The 21,083-nt window shown below is 43.8% G+C and overlaps 1 protein-coding gene across 6 annotated transcripts in view; it reads left to right on the top strand.

Moving 5' to 3' along the window:
- The window catches only part of Enox1 (ecto-NOX disulfide-thiol exchanger 1), a 562,201-nt gene that overhangs the window by 333,489 nt on the left and 207,629 nt on the right, over positions 1 to 21,083 (top strand). For 5 of the 6 annotated variants that reach the window (XM_052732690.1, XM_052732689.1, XM_052732686.1 and 2 more), the window contains 2 exons: positions 17,481 to 17,627; positions 18,605 to 18,742. In XM_052732690.1, coding sequence (XP_052588650.1) covers positions 17,555 to 17,627; positions 18,605 to 18,742 — 211 coding nt within the window. In that variant the 5' untranslated portion in view covers positions 17,481 to 17,554. The remainder of the gene's footprint in view (positions 1 to 17,480; positions 17,628 to 18,604; positions 18,743 to 21,083) is intronic. The other variant, XM_052732691.1, reaches the window with a different exon arrangement.

The raw sequence follows: 21,083 nt of genomic DNA, 5'->3' as shown, positions 1-21,083 counted from the left end.
CATTTTATACATTTCACACACCAACCTATCTATGTAGCCCTTCCCTGATGCCCAGGCTGTCTTGAGTTAAGGTGTATCAGCCAAGCTGTCAGCCTATGCCAGCACTTGCTGCTTTGAGCATTCCATGGACACCTTGCAGAAGCTGTGCAACAAGCGTATTTGCTTGCTTCAAAACACACCTCTGGCTCTAGAAGGCTCTAGCAGGACCACAACTGTGGTGAGCTCTAGATGACCCTAATCCCTTTCCACGCTGTACAAAGGGAAAAACTTCCTTTAGTGGCCCAGGAGAAGGCCCGGCCTATGGCTGGTACCAGTGCAGCCCTTCACTTTCCAACTCAACTGCCATGATTGATGGCATCCTTGCCACATTCTCTTTCTTAGCCATATACGTAGGTTGTTCAGCCTGCGTTTTGAGTCAGCAAAGAGACGCCCTCTTGCTATTCCCTGGCATTATGCATTAAGCCTACTAAAAGGCCTTGCTGACTTCGATCTTATTACTAGAGTGGGCCGTGCTCGTCACAGACATTAGAAGCAGCTGCAGATTGGTAACAACAGCAAAGTTTTCAGTGGCCCCCACCCACGCCACAGCAGTACCAACAGTGACAGCAGCCGTAGCAATGAGATGGTGGCTGCAGAAGTCTTGTGAGTGGCTGAGGCAGAAAGGACAGAAAACATAGGCAGGGGAGACGAGAAGGGTTTCGATGGGCCTTAGCTGAGAAACTCTAGACCTGGGTTGCGGGAACTGTTCCAGGAAGCTGTGTGGTCTTAAGGACCAAGCGTCTCAGGCATCCTAGGTCTAAGAACTATAATATTCACTGTTGTTAGGCTAGGGTCTGAGCACTGGAGGGCTGTTTGTAAGCTGGAACACCAGCAAGTAGCGGCTTTGCAGCTGACTGCTGCTGCCAATCACTACCGCTCCCTATAGCTGAAAGACAAAGATTACCACAGCCGCCAAGGGCTGAGGCCACCTATAGTTAGAACTCAGGGCAACAAGCCTCCATCCTTACTGCCTAGAGCCTTGTCTCTAGTGTCTAAATCCTTAGAGCAGCAGGCTCCTAACCGTTCAGCATGTAGAATTATAAAGTTCTGGGTCTGCCCATCTGGTTTCCAGATCTTGGAAACTCAAGGGCCTTGGATCATCAGTTGTGATAGTTAAACTTGATTGTCATCTTGATGAAATTTAGCAACACCATAAAAATAACCCTCTGGGCGTATCTGTGAGGGAGTTTCTAATTAAGTTAATTGAGGTGGGACTGCCCACCCTTAATGTAGGCGGCAGCCTGCCATGGCTGGGGGGGTCCTAGACCGCATTAAAAGGAGACCGTGAGCCCAGCAGCAGCGTCTATTTCCCCGGACTGGGAGACGGTGTACCCAGTTGCCTCAGGCTGCGGCTGCCTCTGCACAGTCCCTTCCACGATAAACTACACACTGCACTGCAAGCCAAAACCACCTCCTGCACTTGTCTCGCCAGGTGCTTTGTCATGACAGGAAAGTCCACCAGCCCCGGAGTAGCATCTGGTCATCTGCTCAGGACTCCAGGTGGAGCGAGGGTCAGTTCAGCCGGGGACGCTGATCTCTAACAAAGTCCAGATGAGGATACAGGTCAACCCTAGGCCAATAAATATCATACATGCTTGGTCCTTCGGTTTTTTGTTTTGTTTTGTTTTGCCAAATGATGATTATTACACTGACATCAAGAAAAAATGTGCCTCTCAAGAAAGCAAGCCTTTGGGTGTTTCCAGCAGCCATTTGTAACTGATTGACCCAGATCTTTTCACTTGGTCACGTCTCTGATGGCAGTGGAGGGTTTGGGGAGGGCTGAGGAGGGCCATGACAGAGCCAAACTTACAATCTCCATCAGACTATGGCTGTATCTGCCACAGAGTGCTGTCTCTTGGTTCATTACTGATGGTGGCATTTCCAGGCCCAAACTCTGACTTCTTTTGATTCACCATTCTGGGCTCATTCTTCTGGCTTCATGTTATGTTCCCCCCCTTTCTTCCTTCCTTCCTTTCTTTCTTTCTTTCTTTCTTTCTTTCTTTCTTTCTTTCTTCCTTTCTTTCTCTCTTTCTTTGTTTTTTTGTTCTTCTTTTCTTTAGGAAGAAGGAAGGCATCTTCAAATACTTCATATACAAGCCCAGCAATAAGTACATTAGTAAGTAGTGTTTTTCCAGAACCTACTTAAGGGTTTGTTGTTGCTTGTTTCGATAGGAAGGCTCTTAAGAGAATCTAGTTCACCATAGTGCAGGAATCTCACGTCTGCTAGTGGTTTTTGATTTTTGAACGTGTTCTGTGTTACCGTAAACTCCATGAGGACAGAGTCCATCTCTTGTGCACCATTCTACTATTGGTATTTAACACAGTGTCCTGTATACCATAGTCACTTAATGAAGACCTCTTGAGCAGTTGTATCTTCAGAGGATGGAAGTAACCTTTTATCCCAGATTGTTCTGTAGCTGGAGTTTTCCTGCCTGGCCCACAGTCAGGGCAAATCTCTCTCACCCGCCAGTCCCAAGCCGCTCAAACCCGATCAAGTAAACACAGAGACTTATATTGGTTACAAACTGTATGGCCGTGGCAGGCTTCTTGCTAACTGTTCTTACAGCTTAAATTAATCCATTTCTATTAATCTATACCTTGCCACGTGGCTTGTGGCTTACCGGTACTTTACATCTTCCTTATCCTGATGGCGGCTGGCAGAGTCTCTCTGACTCAGCTTTCCACTTCCCAGCTCTATCCTCCTCCTTGTCCCGCCTATACTTCCTGCCTGGCCACGGGCCAATCAGTGATTTATTCATTGACCAATCAGCAACACATTTGACATACAGACCATCCCACAGCACCTCCCCTTTTCTTTTCTTAAAAAGGAAGGTTTTAACCTTTACACTTCTCCAAAGTCAGCTTGATATATTTGGGAATTTGGGCGTAGCTTCTCTTACTACTTCCTGCTGGAGGGGGGCGCTGTATCTTATGGGGACACAAAGAACATTTTAGGATTATGGAGTAGTCCATGAGGGTGTATTCATCTGAGCCAGTTGCCTTGAAACGGTTCTGGATGTTGGATCATCTGGGCCATGGTGTCATCGGAGACCTTTCAGGGGGTCTTGGTTGGTCAAACCTGATGTATCTTAATCTGGAATAAATCCATAGCCTCTGGCTTTCTGTGGGAACAAAAGCAGAATCTCCTTTCCAAAGCAACATATCCTTATATCCAAATTTTGAAGTCAAGGTACCTTTAAAATATGCATATTGGTTTAACTCAGCTTCCTTTACAATCAAATATCTCTCTGTAGTTAAGAATACCAAAGACAACACAATCCAGATTCTCTGTGTAATATTCATCTTTACGTGGCTTATTTTTTATATTATCTTTACTGTCTCTTTAAAGACTTTATTTTTTAAAACTATTTGTTTCTATAATTTCTGTAATTTTTTGTCTCTTTCAAGCCCACGTATCTTTTACACACATTGTAAACTATTACATCTGAATCTGTCTTATTGTGAATCTGTTGCTTTAAACTGCAGCAGCTGTGGCTGCTGGCTCCACCCACCTCAGCTTCCCAACATGGCGGTGGTCCTTTACCACCAGCTCTGGGAGCTATCGTGGGTCTATGCTTTTAGCCAAGCAGCGTGTAGCCCAGAAACCTCTTTTTTTTTGTTTTGTATCTGCAAAGGCTAAATCCATCAAGCAGCTTAATGTGCCACTTGCAGAGGCCTCATTCCCGCCATACCGCAGGTCGAGCACGCACGCTAGGAACCCGCCAGTAGCTCAAACCGGCAGCTGCCACTCATTTGAGAGAGACAATTAGGAAGCTGTTTTTAGCTCCGTTTTAGAATCTTTTTTTTTTTTTTTTTTTTTTTTTTTTTTTTTTTAGTTTTTAGGTGGAAACTCTTGCCACCACGTTGGACGCCATTGTTCTGTCTGAGTACCAACAAAACTCATAGGAGCTTAGCCTATATTTTTGGTGAAATAAATCTGAGTTCTGTGAATCTATAATAACTAAGATCAGGGCTGGGGACTGTATCCAGGACTCTGCCATTTTTTCTGATCTAGAGGAAATGATCCAAGTCTTGGTCTTTAGAACTTTCTTTTCTTTTTTCTTTTTTTCACAACACTATAGCCTAGTAGAAGGTTGTGTTTTGTGGCATATTTTTCCCAAGAGATCCAGGATATGAGCTGCTTATTAAAATGGCATTAATGGCATTGTATAGTAATGGTGTTCTCCAGTGAGTACCTCTACAGAATTTGGCTAGCTGGAGATAGGGTCTGTTTGACCTAGCTTTATTTGAACCCATTACATATATTACCTTAAAGTAAATTTTTCCTTATGAAAGTATCAGTTCCTGTCTCCCACACATCTCTCAGATCAAAGAGGACCATGTCATTGCATTTTTATGCAAGTTTCACAGCCAGAGGTAAAGGACAGTGCATTGCTGATAGTTGGAAATGGAAGCTGGGGTTGGGGGTTGGGGGAGTGTCTGAATAATGACAGTGATCCCTCCTGATACAGGGTTTGGTGTTAGGAAGCTATATTTTAACAAATCTGGAAGTCATGAGTTTTGTTTCATGTTAACTATGTGTCTTAACATTTTTTTGTTTACCTTAGTTTTACCTGTTGGTAAAAACTTCCCATACTGTTGAGTTGATGGGTTGGTTAAGTAGGAACACCCATCTCCCTTACTGTGCATACTAGTATAATAACCGCCTTAACCACCAGAGTATTCGAGGGCTGGTGAACATTTGGAGTTGACAACCACTGCAGCTCCCAGCTACCACTGCTTCCTGCACTGTAGTGCTCAAGCACCGCTGGTTGCTGGGTAGTTTCCTAAGTCATTATTCTGCAATAAACATGATCTCAGAGTAAACTGTAACATTTAGGATTGCTCCAGAATAAGAATATCAGAGGACTGGAAGAACAGAAGATCTTTTTCATTAAGCCTAGAAAGGGAAAAATGTGATAATACCACTGGGAATTCTTTTAGAGTATTTGTTTAGGTTGGGTTTAAGCCATCTTGCTGTGAAAATAAACCGTGGTAGCAGTAGCAATATTCTGTAATTCCCACAAAGCACATTCAGCATAATTTCTTTTTTATAAATAATAAAACCATAAATAAATATGATTACCCTAAGCTAACATGAAATGATATTCAGGACCCTAGGCCTGATGTTTTCCTCTCTTATCTGAGTTTTTCCAGTTCAGTGTTGGCCTGCTGCTCCCTCTGCGGTCCTCTTCCCTCTGTCGTCCCCTGTATGGGCGCTGAACTGGAGGTGGGCTGGGGGCGGCACGTGACCTTGAACTGAGTTTGTTGAGTGGAGGCAAAGTAGAGCTTTGCCTCACAGGCTTTCAGTCGGCAGGAGACTGAGCGGGCCCTAAACCTGTGTGGAGTTCAGCAGCTTCCCACTCACAGGTCTCACCCCGTGTCTTACCACGGGTGTGTGGATGGCACTCACATCTGACAATGTAATTTGCCTATAGGAATTTTGGATGAGAGTTTGATAATTTTGCGTTTGAAATTATTCACTTATGAGTTATGGCTTTTCATCTAAAATCAGCTCTGATTTCTCCATAATTGTGTGGACTCAGGAATTCTGCAAAGTGAGAAATGATTGCTGACAAATGATTTTCAACTGTAATGACTTTCATCTGAATGCTAAAGTTGACAAGAATTGTCCTAATACAAAATTTATGGATATTTAATGAAATAATTCTTTAAAATAATGCACTTTTCACTGTATGCTAGAACAAAACATTTTCAGGTCTCCAACATTACTATGGATATCTCATGCTTCAAGTGCCTAATTGATAATGCAGTCCCAGTTAAGAGAACAGGCAGGGGCAGGGGCAGGGGCAGGGGCAGGGGCAGGGGCAGGGGCAGGGGCAGCGGCTGGGGCAGCGGCCCCTTTCATCCGGAAGACTAGTAGGGAAGGGATTCTCCTTGAGCCTAGTCTTCCGAATGCCGCTCCCACATGTCTGGCTTCTTTTGGTTTAGGGGATTTTTGTCTGCTTTTTTTTTTCTTTTTCATGTATTTTTTAATTCCTTGACAGCTACATACATTTATAGAAATTTGCCCCTTTCACCTTCTAGTACCCTGTTTCTTCCTCTTTCCTTCTGCTGAACCCCCACTTCCTGTTAAGTCCTCTTTCCTCCTGCTGAACCCCTCACTTCCTGTTAAGTCCTCCTTCCTCCTGCTGAAAAATCCCACTTCCTGGTAAATCCTCTTTCTTCCTGCTGAATCCCCCCCCACACACACACTTCATGGTAAGTCCTCTTTCCTCCTGCTGAACCTCCCTACTTCCTGGTAAGTCCTTTCTCCTCCTACTGAAACCGCCCACTTCCTGTTAAGTCCTCTTTCCTCCTGCTGAACCCCCTACTTCCTGGTAAGTCCTCTTTCCTCCTGCTGAACTCCTCCACTTCCTGTTAAGTCCTCTTTTCTCCTGCTGAACCCCCCCCACTTCCTTTAAGTCCTCTCTCCTCCTGCTGAACCCCCCCCACTTGCCTTAAGTCCTCTTTCCTCCTGCTGAACCCCCCACTTCCCTTAAGTCCTCTCTCCTCCTGCTGAACCCCCCACTTCCTGTTAAGTCCCCTCCTCCTCACGTCTGCTGTGTGTGTGTCACCCACTGAGGTTAAATAGAGTTCCCGCATGAGCATGGGTGGGAGGACTTTTACTGAAGCACGGACAACTTAACAGTGACTGTACCACTGAGCAAAGTCACACCCCTTCTAGCTGCCACCATTAGCTGTCAGCTGTCCCTGAGGGAGGAGTGGAGCCTCAGGATGAAATGTTGACTGTCTAGATCTGTGTAGCTCATAATTATGCAAGCAACTGCTGCTACAGTGACTTAGGAGTCCTTCGGTCGTGTGGTGTCCAGAAGACGCTGCTTTGCAGCAGTCCTGCCCAGCCTCTGCCTTCTACAATCCTGCCACCCCTCAGTGTTCCCCGAGCCTTTGGTGGGGAGATGTGATATAGGTATCCCACTCAAGGCCAAACACCCCATCGTCACTTATCTCTGTACTTTGAGCAGTTGTGAGTCTCTGCATTGACTGTTGTCTCCTCCAAATAGAAGTTCTCTGATGGAGGCCAGAGAGACACACTAATTGAGGGGAATGGGAGGTTCACAAGGCGGTTTGATATTAGGCCCAGTTAGCAAATTAATAGTAGTAGGCTCTTTCCTGGGGCCTGTGACCTCCCTGGCCGTGGACTGTTGCCCAGGTTTACCGTACTGGGCATGCCTTTCTCCTGTGGAGCGGGCCTTAACTTCACTCAGCAAACAATCGATTGTCCCCATCAGTTACACCAACGGGCCTATCTTTCCAGACCGGTTGTTATGATAGCTGTCCGAGTTCACAGCTGGGTAAGACTATTGCTAATGGACTTTTCTCCCCCAGGCAGCCTGCATTACCCCTTCTAGCACTATAAAAGGTAGCCAGCAGAGAGGAAGATTCCTAGTCAGTTTCAGCTTGATTTCTCCATATCCTGTAACCAGCATATGTGGTACCTACAGCAGCAGCGTCTTATTTTCAAGTTCTGCCAGGCAACCTAAAACAGTAGCAATAGCCTCTATTATCTGGAGGATCTTTGGGGTGACCCTGGCCAATTTTAGGAAGGTATCCCACACTTGATACTGGGATATTTGTTTCATAGTTTGTGCTCTGGAAGGCGCATTATCCTCCTGTGTAAGGTACCTCCATCCAACTTCTTTTAAAGCTGTATTTGTACTAAGCACCCTTAGCATCAGTTATCCTTGCCTCATCCCCTCCTCTGCCCTCCCTTCCTAACCCTCGTGCCACTTACACCTCCCTCCCCACCCTTCCCTTTTGCTTCTTCATATAAAGAAGGTCACTTGACAGTGATTAAGGGAACAGTTTGGCTTCTTAAAGGGCCAATGTCTCCTCTGTGGATTCAGAGAAGATGAGGGTGGAGGGTAGTGCATCTACACCCTTAATGGAAGCCTAGACAAGATAGGGCAGACCTAGCTGGGTGGTGGTGTCGCACGCCTTTAATCCCAGCACTCGGGAGGCAGAGGCAGGCGGATCTCTGTAAGTTTGAGGCCAGCCTGGACTACAGAGTGAGTTCCAGGAAAGGCACAAAGCTACACAGAGAAACCCTGTCTCGAAAAACCAAAAAAAAAAAAAAAAAAGGGCAGACTTGTTAGAACTGTAGCAGAAAGGTGTGGCAATGACCTTCAACCTACCTCAATGTCACAGCCATCCCTTGAGTGTTATTCCGTAGGTGGCCAAGGAATGACCTTGTGCTTCCGGTCCTGCTGCCTCCTCCTCTTGAATGGTGGGACTACAGGCTTCACCACCATTCCAGTTTTACATGGGGCTGGGGCTCAGGATTGAACCCAGAGTTTGTGCACTCGAGGCAAGCCCTGAGCTCCAGCTCCAGCTCCCGGACAGTCTTTCTAATTTCTGAATCACATATACTCCTAGAGTCCAGAAGCACTTCTGTGTGCACCCCCACACACACCTCCACCCTCAGAAGCCTGACTGTGTTCAAGCCCCACAGGCCTCCCTCTCTCCCAGGTGCCTCCCTGTGAGTCTTGCTGAACACAACCACCAGCACCAGAGGCTTATCCCATTTCCTCAGAGTGCTCCCTGCCAGACTAGAACCTTCTAGCAAATGCCCAGCTACATTTGCACCAGGCTTTGTGCACCCTTCATTTCCCTAAGAATGCCAGGAAGCTTTCTGTGTGAGCCACCATGAAGTAAGCACACTATTTGATTGGAAGCTGTGAATTCCACCATCCTTACCCTTACCCACATGTTACTCACCAGAGCAAGGGCCATAGGTGGTCTTTCAGAGAGCAGAAAGCTAGGTGTCTGTGGGAATTTAGAGGAGGAGAAAGTTAGGTCTCTGGCCTGGGGCAGAGGATTGGAGAGGTGTGAGCTTCTGTGTCTGTAAGTCCTGGGGCATCTTGGCTACAGGGCTAATGCTTTATTCATTGGGCTGCAATGACATCATTAAGAACCCATTAGCTTAAAGAGTAACTAACTTGTTCTTTGTGACTCTACTAAAGGAAATGTTAAGCAGGATGAGCCACTGGTTCAGGCTGGTCAGGGTCTGATCTGGATTTTATTGCAGGTAGATTTCCATAGCCTCAAGCAGGGCTCTGCCCTGGGCTTTTTGGAAATAGATAACTCATTTACCAGGGTTTGCAGCTATTTGGGGGTCAGTTATTTACCCAGGACAATTAAAATGTTTCACTTTGTGTCTTAATTTGTTTTCCATGCATGGGTCAAGGGATAAATGAGTATATAATGAAAACACTGAGCCATCCACAGCAGAGGTTGGACAATGTTGTAGGATCTGCTCCCTCTCTCTCCCTCCCTCTTTCTCCCCCCCCCCCGCCCCCGCTTTGTAAGAAGGTAATTATGTTTGCAGAAAATGTTTTCTGTGTATCAGTGTGGCCAACAAGAATATGACAGATACTGTATTTTTATAGTATACATGTGTAAAATTATTCTTTAATGTGTTTGCCTATGTTCTCAGTATGAAGAATTCATCTCTTGATAGTTCTATCTTTGAAGCCTAGAATCTGCCTGAAGTCTTGCTCAGATATTGGCTCCTTTTTCTAAAGGAGCCTTTCCCTGCTCTCTCTTGCCCGATCCCAACAGCCCATGGCTGTGTTGTTTCAGATAAAGCTTCCATTTACCTACAGCTCTCTGGTTGGTTTACTCCATGGAACCCCCACATGTGAATTTGAAGAGAAAAGAGAGTGAAAATTCAGAACGGATTTAACAGTGGCAGGGAGTTAGCTACGTCCTTGTTCACCTTCATAAATGTAGCTATGACTTGCTTAGATGGTGGTGGAGACCCAGTGACTTTCTTCCAGGGAGAGGTGGCACATTTTTTTCTAAGACTGCACATTACTGTGGAAGTAGGCCTGAGGCCAGAAGTCAGATTTGGATCTCTCTCCAGGTGAGGGGACAGGTAGAGAGGGAACTTGTCCAACCCTAGGACTATTTGAAATGGTGGTCAAGCATCAGCTAGGAATGGGAATACCTGTCGAGAACATTTTGGAAATTTCTATACTGTGAGAAATTGGAAGTGATGAATTTTAAGTACCATTTAATTCTGCACACCATGGTGCTCTGTGAACCGAGGTGTATTTGTCGTGAATCCCAAGGGCTCTGCTATAATGAGGGCTCATCCATCCAGGCTCAGGTTTACTGGTAATGGTGCTTCTTTTAATAACTCACTCACCATCAGGGTAGAGCAATGCTAATTGTTTTAATATTGATATATTTAGAAGGTAGAAAGCAACTCAAGAGAACAGATAGTGTATGGAGGGTGCTGATTGACATCTGTCCACAAGGGGACTGGTTGAGCTATTGTATTTTCCACAATTAGTCTTCAAATATAACATTATCCTTTCTAGGAAACCTGAAGTGGTCTCTGTGTGGAAGGTCATGGCTTTTAGAAGCTGTCTTCAGAGACCTAAAAGTTATAGATGGTCATGAGAGTACACAAGTCCTCTTTCCTTTCTGTTTTTAGTGGAAAGAATAGTGCTTTTTCCTGAAGGTCTTAGATTGCTCTTTGATTATTTGCTCAGTCTAGAAACAGGGAGTGCAGCCTTTTTGAAAAGCAAAGGATTCCTGAGAAAAATAATTGTACCTGTCATTTCTCAACATACATACACACACACACACACACACACACACACACACACACACGCGCGCGCACACACACACACGCACACGTGCACACACACACACACAGAGAGAGAGAGAGAGAGAGAGAGAGAGAGATCTAAAATGTTGAATAGTGTTTTTCTTGTGTCAAAAAGTAATTGGCTTTGCTTCTTCTACTCATGTTTGTTTACTTAGATGGATAAGTCTCTTTTGGTCATGTTATTAAATTATATGATTTCAGAGGAACCCTGCCTTCTTGCCTGCCTGCCTATCCACCTGCCTGCCTCCTTGCCTGTCCATCTTTGTGTGCCCTTCTCCTGGAGACAGACAACATGTTGAGGGTGAGGTAATGCCTCACCCATTCTGTGATCATTACTTACCTAAGATAAAAGGAAGATGATTTACAGCTTAAAATTGGCTGCCTGACAAAGTAGAAAAATGGAGGATATAATCACAGTCCCCATAATGGAATGTAGTGTTTGAGAACTGGCCAGATCTGCTTTTCATCTTCTGTGGTACATGCCAAATTGAAACTCCTTTCTTCCAAAGATTTCACCTCCTTCCTACTATACATTTGTGCCTCTGTCATGCTAATGTACTGGTTAGTGGGCCTGGAGATGCAGTTATTTATAGATCTGGGCCATTTCAAACAGCAGCTGCAAGAAACCTCACAAAGGGAATGTATCGTGATAACCCAGCCTTGACCCTGCGCTGGGGGAGATTTGGGACCTGAAATCCAAGCAGATGACTTGTTGGGGGCACCAAAAGCTCGTCTTGTATTCTCTGACACATTTCTCCTAAATTCTTTTTTTCTGACACTTAAAGTCCATCTTTATTTTTGCTTCTAAGAAACATTCTCCCTATTGTGTTCTTTAGCTTTCAAACCTCCACGCCTTGGGATTGAGCCCTGGCATCAAACTGTTTGGTGTTGATGCTCCTTTTTTTTCCTTTACATTTCCTTTCCTCTTCCCATGTACACATGCATTTGAAAGTGTATAGATAGATAATATTTACGTGGAAGGGGTGAGGGGGAGATCCTGCCATTTTCTGCATTCTTGCTGGAGGTCGACACGTTGACTTAATCATCCTCAGTTTAGTGTTGACTGATACTAGCAGTGAAAGGGAAAGTTAGCTGTGTCTACACTTAGATCCATTCTTCAGGTAAGGGCTCAGAAAGAGGGGAGCTGAATTTGTGAAGCGAGAAGCACTGGTACATGAAAGGCACAGAATGCTGGCACAGAGGAACGATTCCGTAACTCCTTCGTCTTTTTGTCTTAAAGAGAACACTGAAGGAAGAATGTGTGAAGTAGAGATGGTCTCTCTTCGCAGGTACACTGTGATGGGAATGTCTAACCTGACAGTTATGAAAAGTCTGTAATGATTTTATCACTGTACAAGGAATGGAGGGTTGTTAAAGGGTTGTTCAATTCTATGGATTTGGTGGAAGCTGTGACATGGTTTGCCCTCCCTGGATTCACCTCTGCAAGCAGTGGCCTCTGAATTCTTCTCATTTCGAAAAAGGATCCTCTTAACTTTGTTTAATAGAGTATTACTACTTGTTTCAGGGTATAGGAACTGGAGAGCTGGCTCAGTGGTTAAGAATATTTGTTGCTCTTGCGCAAGACCCTGATTTGGTTCCCAGTACCTATATATGGTTCACAACCAACCATCCATAACTCCAGTTCCAGGGGCTCTGGTACTGACTTTTGACCCTGCAGTCACCAGGGATGCACATGGTACACGTACATATATATACAGGTAAGCACTCATACACATAAAATAAATAAATGCAAATTTTAAAGGATATTACTGCTTAACAAATCTCCCCATCAATTTGTTCTACCTAAAGCTCTCCATCAAAACCTTAGTTTTCTTCTTTGACACTAATTAACAGATAGTGATCATTAATAAGCAGTCGGAATCCTGTATATTTACCAGACTTAAAAACTTTATAATACTTTTTCATCTAGGAGTTTAGGTTATCTCTTATCATCCATCTCTTCCTTACCACTTTTAAGCTATTTCAAAGGGTTCCCAATACTCAAAAGAATAAGAAGCAATATAAGAGTTTGCTGGTATTTCTGCACTGTGTGCTGTGCTTGCTAGCTTCAGGGTGGGCAAACCTGATGAATCGTCTTAATCACCCTGAGCTTAGAGTTGATGAGAGAGTGGTACAGGAACAGAGTGTCATGGGAGCATAGAGGAGAGAGTCCGCATCTCCTGTCTTCTTCCCTAAGAATATCAATGGCATCTTTCTTCAAGGTCATTGTGATTGACACTGGATACTTTCCTGTGAACCATCTGATATTCTGTGGCTTGATTAGTGACTTATCTCTGTGATGGTGGCCACCACTGATCCCTTCTCCCAAACAGAGATCGTGAAAAGCGTCAGCTTTTGTGTGTTCTTACCATGTTTTGGGGTTGTTGTTTGTTTTGTTTTTTAAGTGTTTGCATGCAGGAATGTGTTTAGGTTGTTCGTTTTCCTTTTTTTGTTGTTGTTTTTGCATGTGTATGAGTGTTTGTCTGCATATATGTATGTCTGTGAACCACACATATGTAGTACCTATGGAGGCCAGAATAGGACATCAGGTTCCCTGGGACTGGAATTACAGATAGTTGTGATACACCATGTGGGTTTCAAACCTGGGTCCTCTGGAAGAGTTGCCAGTGCTCTTAACCAGTGAGTCTTCTCTACATCTCTCCACCACTACCCACCTCCCCGCCAACCATGTTTTAAAGAGCAGTTTTATTCTGTCCCAAAATTTGCAGATTCCTCTCATCTTCTGAGCAGTGAAACACTCAGTAGTGAGGATGACTTGTTCACCTTAGAAAACAGTGGAAAAACACTCTGCAGAGCTTGTCTTTGTGATCTGTGTTTGTGAAAAGAAAACAGAAATGTACAAAACAAATGTAAAACACACAGCTTTCTAGCTGTTCTTTAATGGAAAGGTTGCTCTGGAGTTCCCTGGTGCACCAGTAGGAGAAGCAAAGCACCTCCCATATTGTCATAGACAGTTGTTTTCAAAACATGACATTAACATATGCGTAGCATATGTCTAGTTGTACAATATCCCATTTTAATCTGTGAAATGTCTCTCTAAACTATGAAGTGGTCAGCAGGTGTTCTGCTGAACACCAATAGTAGATAGGTTCTTAGCGATGGAAAGACATGAATTTGGGATGAAAACACAACCGTTTAGCACACATGTAAACTATAGCTAATAAAGAGTTCCTAACAAATGAGGCTTCAGCTATCAAGTAACGTAAGTTTGCTTTGATCTCATCTCATTCAAAGACATTAATAAAACCTATTCTCTCATTGTAATGGTTTTTCTATTAAAGTAGGCATGAGTCTAAGGAATTAGGTCAAATAAATTCATTTTTTAAATAAAATATTTTGAAAACCTAGCTGGTTTTTGTCCCTTTTAACAGGAAACTCCTTTTTGTGGACAGCCACCGCTGGATTTTCTTCTTTAAAATATTTGTCCTTAGTATGTATAGAGTTAGAAAGGACTAAAAGGCACTACACTTTCCCAAGTGGAAGCAGCCCATTCTTCTCCTGAACTAGAGTACTTTTGTAGGCTTGATGAGATAAGACATTTTTGCTCAGTTGATATAACCCAGTGAAGTACTGAGCAAAAAATGTATCTTGTTAAACATTTGGGAAATTAGGTGTAAGATTTCTGCCTTCAGTGTATTTCACTAAAGAACAGGTTGGAGGTCCATTACGCCCAGGCAGAGCTCTCCTGTTATCCTTGACACTCTGTACATCTGATTGCTTTATAATAATAATCCCTCAGTAAAACCTGTAAGCAGAAACCGCCAATTTCATAATTTGTCAGGAAGCTCTTAAAAGCTTTTGTATTTGCATAGAAAGGAAAAGCTGGAGGGGAAAAAATCATCCATCTTTTATATGATGTTATTTTACAAAGGAATTGTGGGGATTGAAACAGCCTGCTGCAATTTAGGTGTGGTACAGAAAACTAGGGCAACACTTACTTTTAGAAATATCAAGTGTTATTCACTGTTTTATAATTAATTACATAATTATACACCAGAACACAAAGATCCCAGGATACCTTAATAGAAACACTGCACTTCCAAATAAAATAACAATAATTATCACCTACTATATTCAAAGTACTTTATTAGCTGTAAATCTTAACTCCCTGTATCTGTGTGTAAATAAACATCATTAAGAATATTAATCTTTCCTATAGTTTAGAAATAAGAAAACTAAGGCAGGGAAGTTGATTTGAATGATCAATTAAGCATCACAGTCTTGAGTGGTTTAAAGGGGCCGGGATCCAACAGAAAGAGTAAGTGTTCACAAAGTACAAAAGTCACTCTTGCATTCATTCATAAATTATCAGGTAGTAATTAATATTTACAGTATTTCTCTTTGTTCAAGTCCATGTGACCAAATCAGCTTAAAATTTAAAAAAGTGTCCTGTTAGCCTTGAGACCACTGGAAGTACCTGGTAGGAATGAAGTTGCTTCAGAGACACCATCCTAGGTACCTAAAAGCCACATGAAGTTGTATGTAATTAAAACCATTGGGCTGGGAAACTGGAGAGCTATATAATAAATTGAAAGTCACAGAGTTCAAGATAGGTAGGGATAAATGAAAGTTCACTAACCAAATCCTGCTAATAAAGCGATCTTTTTGAAATAGCAGCAGTTTGTTAAGGTAGCTGTGAAAGACGTAGATAGAGGCCATGGCCCCCAGGGCCTTTGATACCCCTGTATGGAGCCACAACCTCCACAGGGAGAATGACCACTGGGATGGACAGTGTGGAGCCAAGACAGGCTAGTGCCATCCCTGTAACACTGTAGAAAAAGTCAAGGTTAAGTGTATCCAGAGAGGCACAAGCCATAAAGCCGACAAAGTAAGGAGATATTCTCTGATAGAGTGTTCCAGAACTGCAAACTCATTAGACAGGAAGAAAACTGTGTGATTGATGTCCATTTGCGGAGATCTGAGCTGGAGGAAGGGAGCCAACTGCACTTCATTTAGGGAGCCAAGTAAGACAAATAGTGACCTTGTGGTGATCTGAGGCTGCTCACTACAGGGCCATTGAAGAGAGGAATGAGACATGCTCGTCTGGCTCTGCCTTGGTGCCCTGAAAGGGTTGGAGCAGAGAGAAAAGGACTCCGGGGCATCACCAAAGTGCTGATGAGTGGACAGCCACAGGGCCTGCACTCAGGCTTGCTATGTATTTGCTGAACTTGGTTTATATGTAAAGAATCCGTCTTGTGGTATTTGTTGCCTATGATAATTGTACAATCCATCAGCACATTCTAGATTAATTTGCTACTAGTGTTTAACAGAAAGTTTTGATGTATATGTTCTGAGTACAGTTTGTTCCCCAAATTGGAATCATCCACTGCTAGGTGATAGGTAATTGGGAGAAAAATGCCCCCGTGTCTCGTTTGTTCTGCTTAGTGACAGCGAGAGATTTGTTGAACTACAAAAACCGCATGCTCATTGTGCACCTACCCTTGAGATACTGAGACCTGAGCTTGCATTTCAACTGAACTGGCAGGAAGCTTTCTGGCCTCATCGTGCTTATTAAGGAGTGGGCTACTGATACTTGGCCCTAAGAATCAAAGACTGTAACTTGAAATACTCAAACTTCACACATACTCCAAAACCAGAGTATTTAAAAGTCTGAACAGAAATGTGACTCAGGGGGGAAAGTAAATTTACACCTAACAAAAACAAATATTTAACTATAGTTGTCATTTCAAACAGTCTTTGGGTCGCTCATCCAGGTTCGCAACTGGCAAAAGTCACTTAAACTGTGAATGTGCGCATGGTTGGCTTTTCATTTGTAAGGGTGGAGAAAAGGCATTATAATTTTATCACTAATGTCACAGGCCTTTTGTAACTTTACTGTATGTTGTATTGTTATTTGTATATATTAGAAAAACACTTTGAGTATAACAAAAGACATATCTCTATATTAATATAGATACATACAGCCGGGCGGTGGTGGCGCACGCCTTTAATCCCAGCACTTGGGAGGCAGAGCCAGGCGGATCTCTGTGAGTTCGAGGCCAGCCTGGACTACCAAGTGAGTTCCAGGAAAGGTGCAAAGCTACACAGAGAAACTCTGTCTCGAAAAACCAAAAAAAAAAAAAAAAAAAAAAGATACATACAGACATGTATATACACATACATATTCAAACTATATGCCATGTAATTCTGAGGAAAAATTTGGACCAGACAAACTTGGGCGGGTTAAATTCATCATTTGATAGAACTGGAAAACAAACGTTTTGCCTCTGCTACTGCAGCCTTGTGGATTTCTCCCCAGGCCAGGCCCTGCCAGTCTTTCCTCTTGCCTTTCCTGATGATTGTTCGCTCCTTTGCCAGCCTTACAGAAAAAGAGGTCCTTGCTTTTTTGATTCTTCCTCTCCGCTTTTTGTCCTCCTTGAATACATTTCACAGATGACCGTCTTCCAAAATAACAACATCAATTAATGTCTTTTTTAACTTGAAAAGAAATCATGTTCGCCCGAGTCCGCCCTGGCTGTTGCTGTGCAGTGTGTGGGAGAGGCTGTGCCGGTGCTGATAAGGCTCAGAGGCTGAAGCCGGAGACTAAACCCTGACACACTCAGACGCCGGCCTGGGGCCAGGGGAGGTGATAAGGTGACCCATACAATCTCCTAAGCGGAGAACCGTGCCACAACACTGCAGGTCAGCAGGAAGCACCTGAGTAATGTCCCCAACGCTAGAAGCGGTTCTTTGTGTTCTGTTCTGTGTTGAAATAGACAGCAGTCTGTTACTCTTTACTACGAATGCCCCTTCCTCACCACAGTCCTCTCCTCTCTTGCAGAGTCCAATGCTGTCCCAGGGGACCCTCCGCTCAGCTGTCAAAACACCCGGGCGCCCCATGGTGCTTGTAACTCAATGGTAGATGCAGCTGCTGCGTTCGAGAGCATTACCCAGTGTCCTCAGGAGCTCCCTCAGATGATGGCAGCAGGTAAAGAAGGTTGGTGGCTAGTGGGAGATACAAAAGAGATCTTTTGCATTCTTACCGGAAAGCTTGCTCAACCATGAAAATCAGTGTTGAATCAGGGGCCAGAGCCTGGGGACAGGAGGAGGCTATGAAACTCAAGAAAAGTAAAAAAAAAAAAAAAAAAAAAAAGTGCTAAATGAAATTTAATACAGTTTTCCAGTTTTCTTTTTTTTATTTAATTTCTGCCATTTGTTTTCTAATTTTATTTACTGGTTTTATTAGCCAGTATTTATATGGGATACTCTGAAAAGAGGCCATGAATTTGAAAGACAGCAAGGAGGAGGTTATGGGAGGGGGTTGGAGGGAGGAAAGGGAAGGGGGAAACTATGTTATTACAATTTAAAAAAAATAATAAAATAATGAAAAAGGAATATTCTAAAAAAAGTCATTTTAGATGGACATGTGCATTCCCTTAGAGGAACTGTGCTTCGGCGATCGCCTTACCAACCACCCAACCAGAACCTGTTCTAGTCCTTGGCAAGTGGTTTCTTGTTGTTTGGTTAGTCAGAAGGGATGCCTGGACCAGCATAATGCTCAGAAGCAGACGCATTTATCTATCTTGCTCTGCTAGGCAGTTGACTTCCCACTGCTTTCTTCTAGACCTTGTCTCTTAGCAAGTGTTGCCTCACGATGAAGAGGAAAGTGATTCATTTCTTTCCCAGAGGTCCTCTTTCATGGCATGATGTAAACAACATGGATTCCGTGTCATCAAGTTCCCTTCTAGAAAGTTCCATGAGTGCACTTCTTTATGTTCCCATATTTATGCTTCCACCCTGATGCTTTTTACATCTGGAGAGATTATTGATATAGTACAGATCACAGCGCTTTTTCTAATTTCTTGGCGATGTGCTAAATGAAGCCTTGTATCTTTAGAAACATGCTTTCCTGTAAAGGGAAGTGCCTTGCCTGTCAACACTAAGCTAAGTTTGTTTCTCCTGCAGCAGCTGATGGTTTGGGGAGTCTAGCCCTAGACACCACCCAGCTCAACATGTCCGTCACCGATCCCACAGCCTGGGCCACAGCTATGAATAACTTGGGCATGGTTCCCGTGGGGTTGCCTGGCCAGCAGCTCGTGTCTGGTAAGCCTTCTCCTAGTTTCAAAGATGCTTTGCGGCACTGCCAAATACTGTGGGTGACAGGTGTTCCACGGTAATCTCACTCCATGCTGGTGCTGAACATGGCTCTTGATTTTTGACTGGGGCATGTCTGGCTGTTTGCACTAGAGATTGCTTTCATCTGCACTTTGCTCTTGGCAGCCACAGCAGCCCGCACCCTCACCGCTGTTGATACACACCGCATCTCTTCTCCACAGCCTTGCAGCAGCATCAAAGTGGTAGATGGGGTGGCTGATAGCGTCTTTCCAATTTGTGAAACTTATTCCTGTGCATCGCTCCATTTGACCGCCGTCTCCTCTGTGATAGCTCGGGAGACACGTGTTTGGTGGTTGCTTCCGCTCAGGTTCCCGTGGTGCAAACGTGGAAGTAGAAGATGGCTGTTGAGGGTCACTTTGCCAGCGCTGAGGTGACGCATGTAGCAACTCAGCTCGGCTGACACCAAGTTCAGACTTTGCTGCCTGCCACACCCTCAAATAATAATTCAGAGCAATCAATAGCATATTTAGAAATGTCATCAAGTCAAAGGTCATGTAAAGGTTTTGCTGCTTAATTTGATATGTGTTTCTTGATGGTTTTATGCGTGCTTTGTAAAACAGTCTTTGAAAAAAATCACACACACACACACACACACACACACACACATATACTTGTAAGTATCAGCAAAAAGCATGTCTCAATTGAAATAGAGAGAAGTGAGTGACGATAGAACTTGAAAGGTGATGTGCAGGGTCGGGTGTTCAGTGGTGGGTGGTAAAGATTCTATATGGCAGTTTGCTGCTCAGTCCCTGGGGCTCTGAAGGGAAGGGTTATCAGATGGGAGATGAGCTTTGTCTGCAGAGATGGTGGGACTTGCATGTCTACCCAGTCACTCAACAAATGCTATGGCTCTACTGGGTACAGAGGCCTCAGCACGGAACAAATGGTCTCGTCCCCATCCTCCTGGGGTGTGCACTGGTGGCATGACCACCAGGTACTATACTGAAGGATGTGTTCAAACAGCGTAATAGTTGTCTTGTTGTCTTTGACCGCCAAGTCCAGAGATGGTGGATGGTGTGCACTCAGCTGGAATCAGTTCTCTTTGGAATGTTTAATTCTGCCCACAATGCTAAGTTCCAGCTGTTCTTCCTTCTTTCCTTCGTCCCTGTATCCGTTCCTCTTTCCTTCATCCATGCTTCCTTTCTTCCCTCCCCTTCTCTTTTGTCAACAGTGTTCATAAACAAAAAAACCACTAAATTATCTATATTAAATTATAGTTATACATATGTATGTATGGTTTATCTTTAAAAACTTCTAAATTCATTTTATATGCACTGATGATTTGCCTGCCTATAACTCTGTACTACATGTATGTCCGGTACTCATAGAGTCCAGAAGAGGGCATTGGATTCCCTGGAACTATGGTCATAAACAGTAGAAACAGTTGTGAGCTACCGTGGGAGCTCCGAGAATGGAACCCAGGTCCTCTGGAAGAGCAACCAGTGTTTCTGACCACGGAGCCACTTCTCCATCCCCATGGTTTCCTTTTAGTACAGCAGGAAGGAGCATGAGAGGAGGTCGGTGACAGGAAACTGTGAGACAAGAAAAACTAAAGGAAAGAAAGAGACTGGATTGTAGCCAGTTGAGACACTACGCACCTATAATTCCAGCACCAGGGAGGCTGAGGCAGGAGGATTATGAGTTTCTGGCCAATTTGACTATGTTGCTGGTAAAATCTCACCTTTAAAAATACTCTGTAATTACTATCATTGAAGCTATTCTGCGGAATGGGTGAGTGTGCACACATAGAGGACGTTGTCTATGAGTTGCAAATGAGTTCATCCAGGCCCTTTTCAGAAGCTCGTCCAGGCAGATACTTCCTTTTGATAACACGAGAGTAAAGATTTGTATTTCCGCACTCACCTCTTCCCAGCTGCCTAATTGAAATACTCACACAGCAAAAAGGACTCCTCTCTCATCTCGGCTCCCATTTCTCTCAGAAAATGTGTGACTTCTAGAGGAAGCCCAATCCTCAATAATTCATTATTTTTTCTTCACGATTTTGAGTCTTCTGACATTTTAACCATGACCAATTTATGATTTTCCTAGCAACCTACCATGAAAAGAATTACAGCCCTGCTCGTTATAGAAGATTTACCGTATCTGCCCCGAATTGCATTCTCTATCTGCTGTATTAGCCAGGCAGCCTAAACTGGTTTTGAGCCTTTCAGGGTGTCTCCCGGCTTTTCTTCCTCACTTCTGTGACCTGACGAGGTAAACTGCACTTGGCTATGTTCTCAGGACCAGCTCACTGCAGATATTGACCCAT

Source organism: Peromyscus californicus, unplaced genomic scaffold, assembly GCF_007827085.1.
Source record: "Peromyscus californicus insignis strain IS unplaced genomic scaffold, ASM782708v3 Scaffold_12__1_contigs__length_115047231, whole genome shotgun sequence".
Taxonomy (NCBI): domain Eukaryota; kingdom Metazoa; phylum Chordata; class Mammalia; order Rodentia; family Cricetidae; genus Peromyscus; species Peromyscus californicus.
This window is presented reverse-complemented; position numbering and strand designations above follow the sequence as displayed.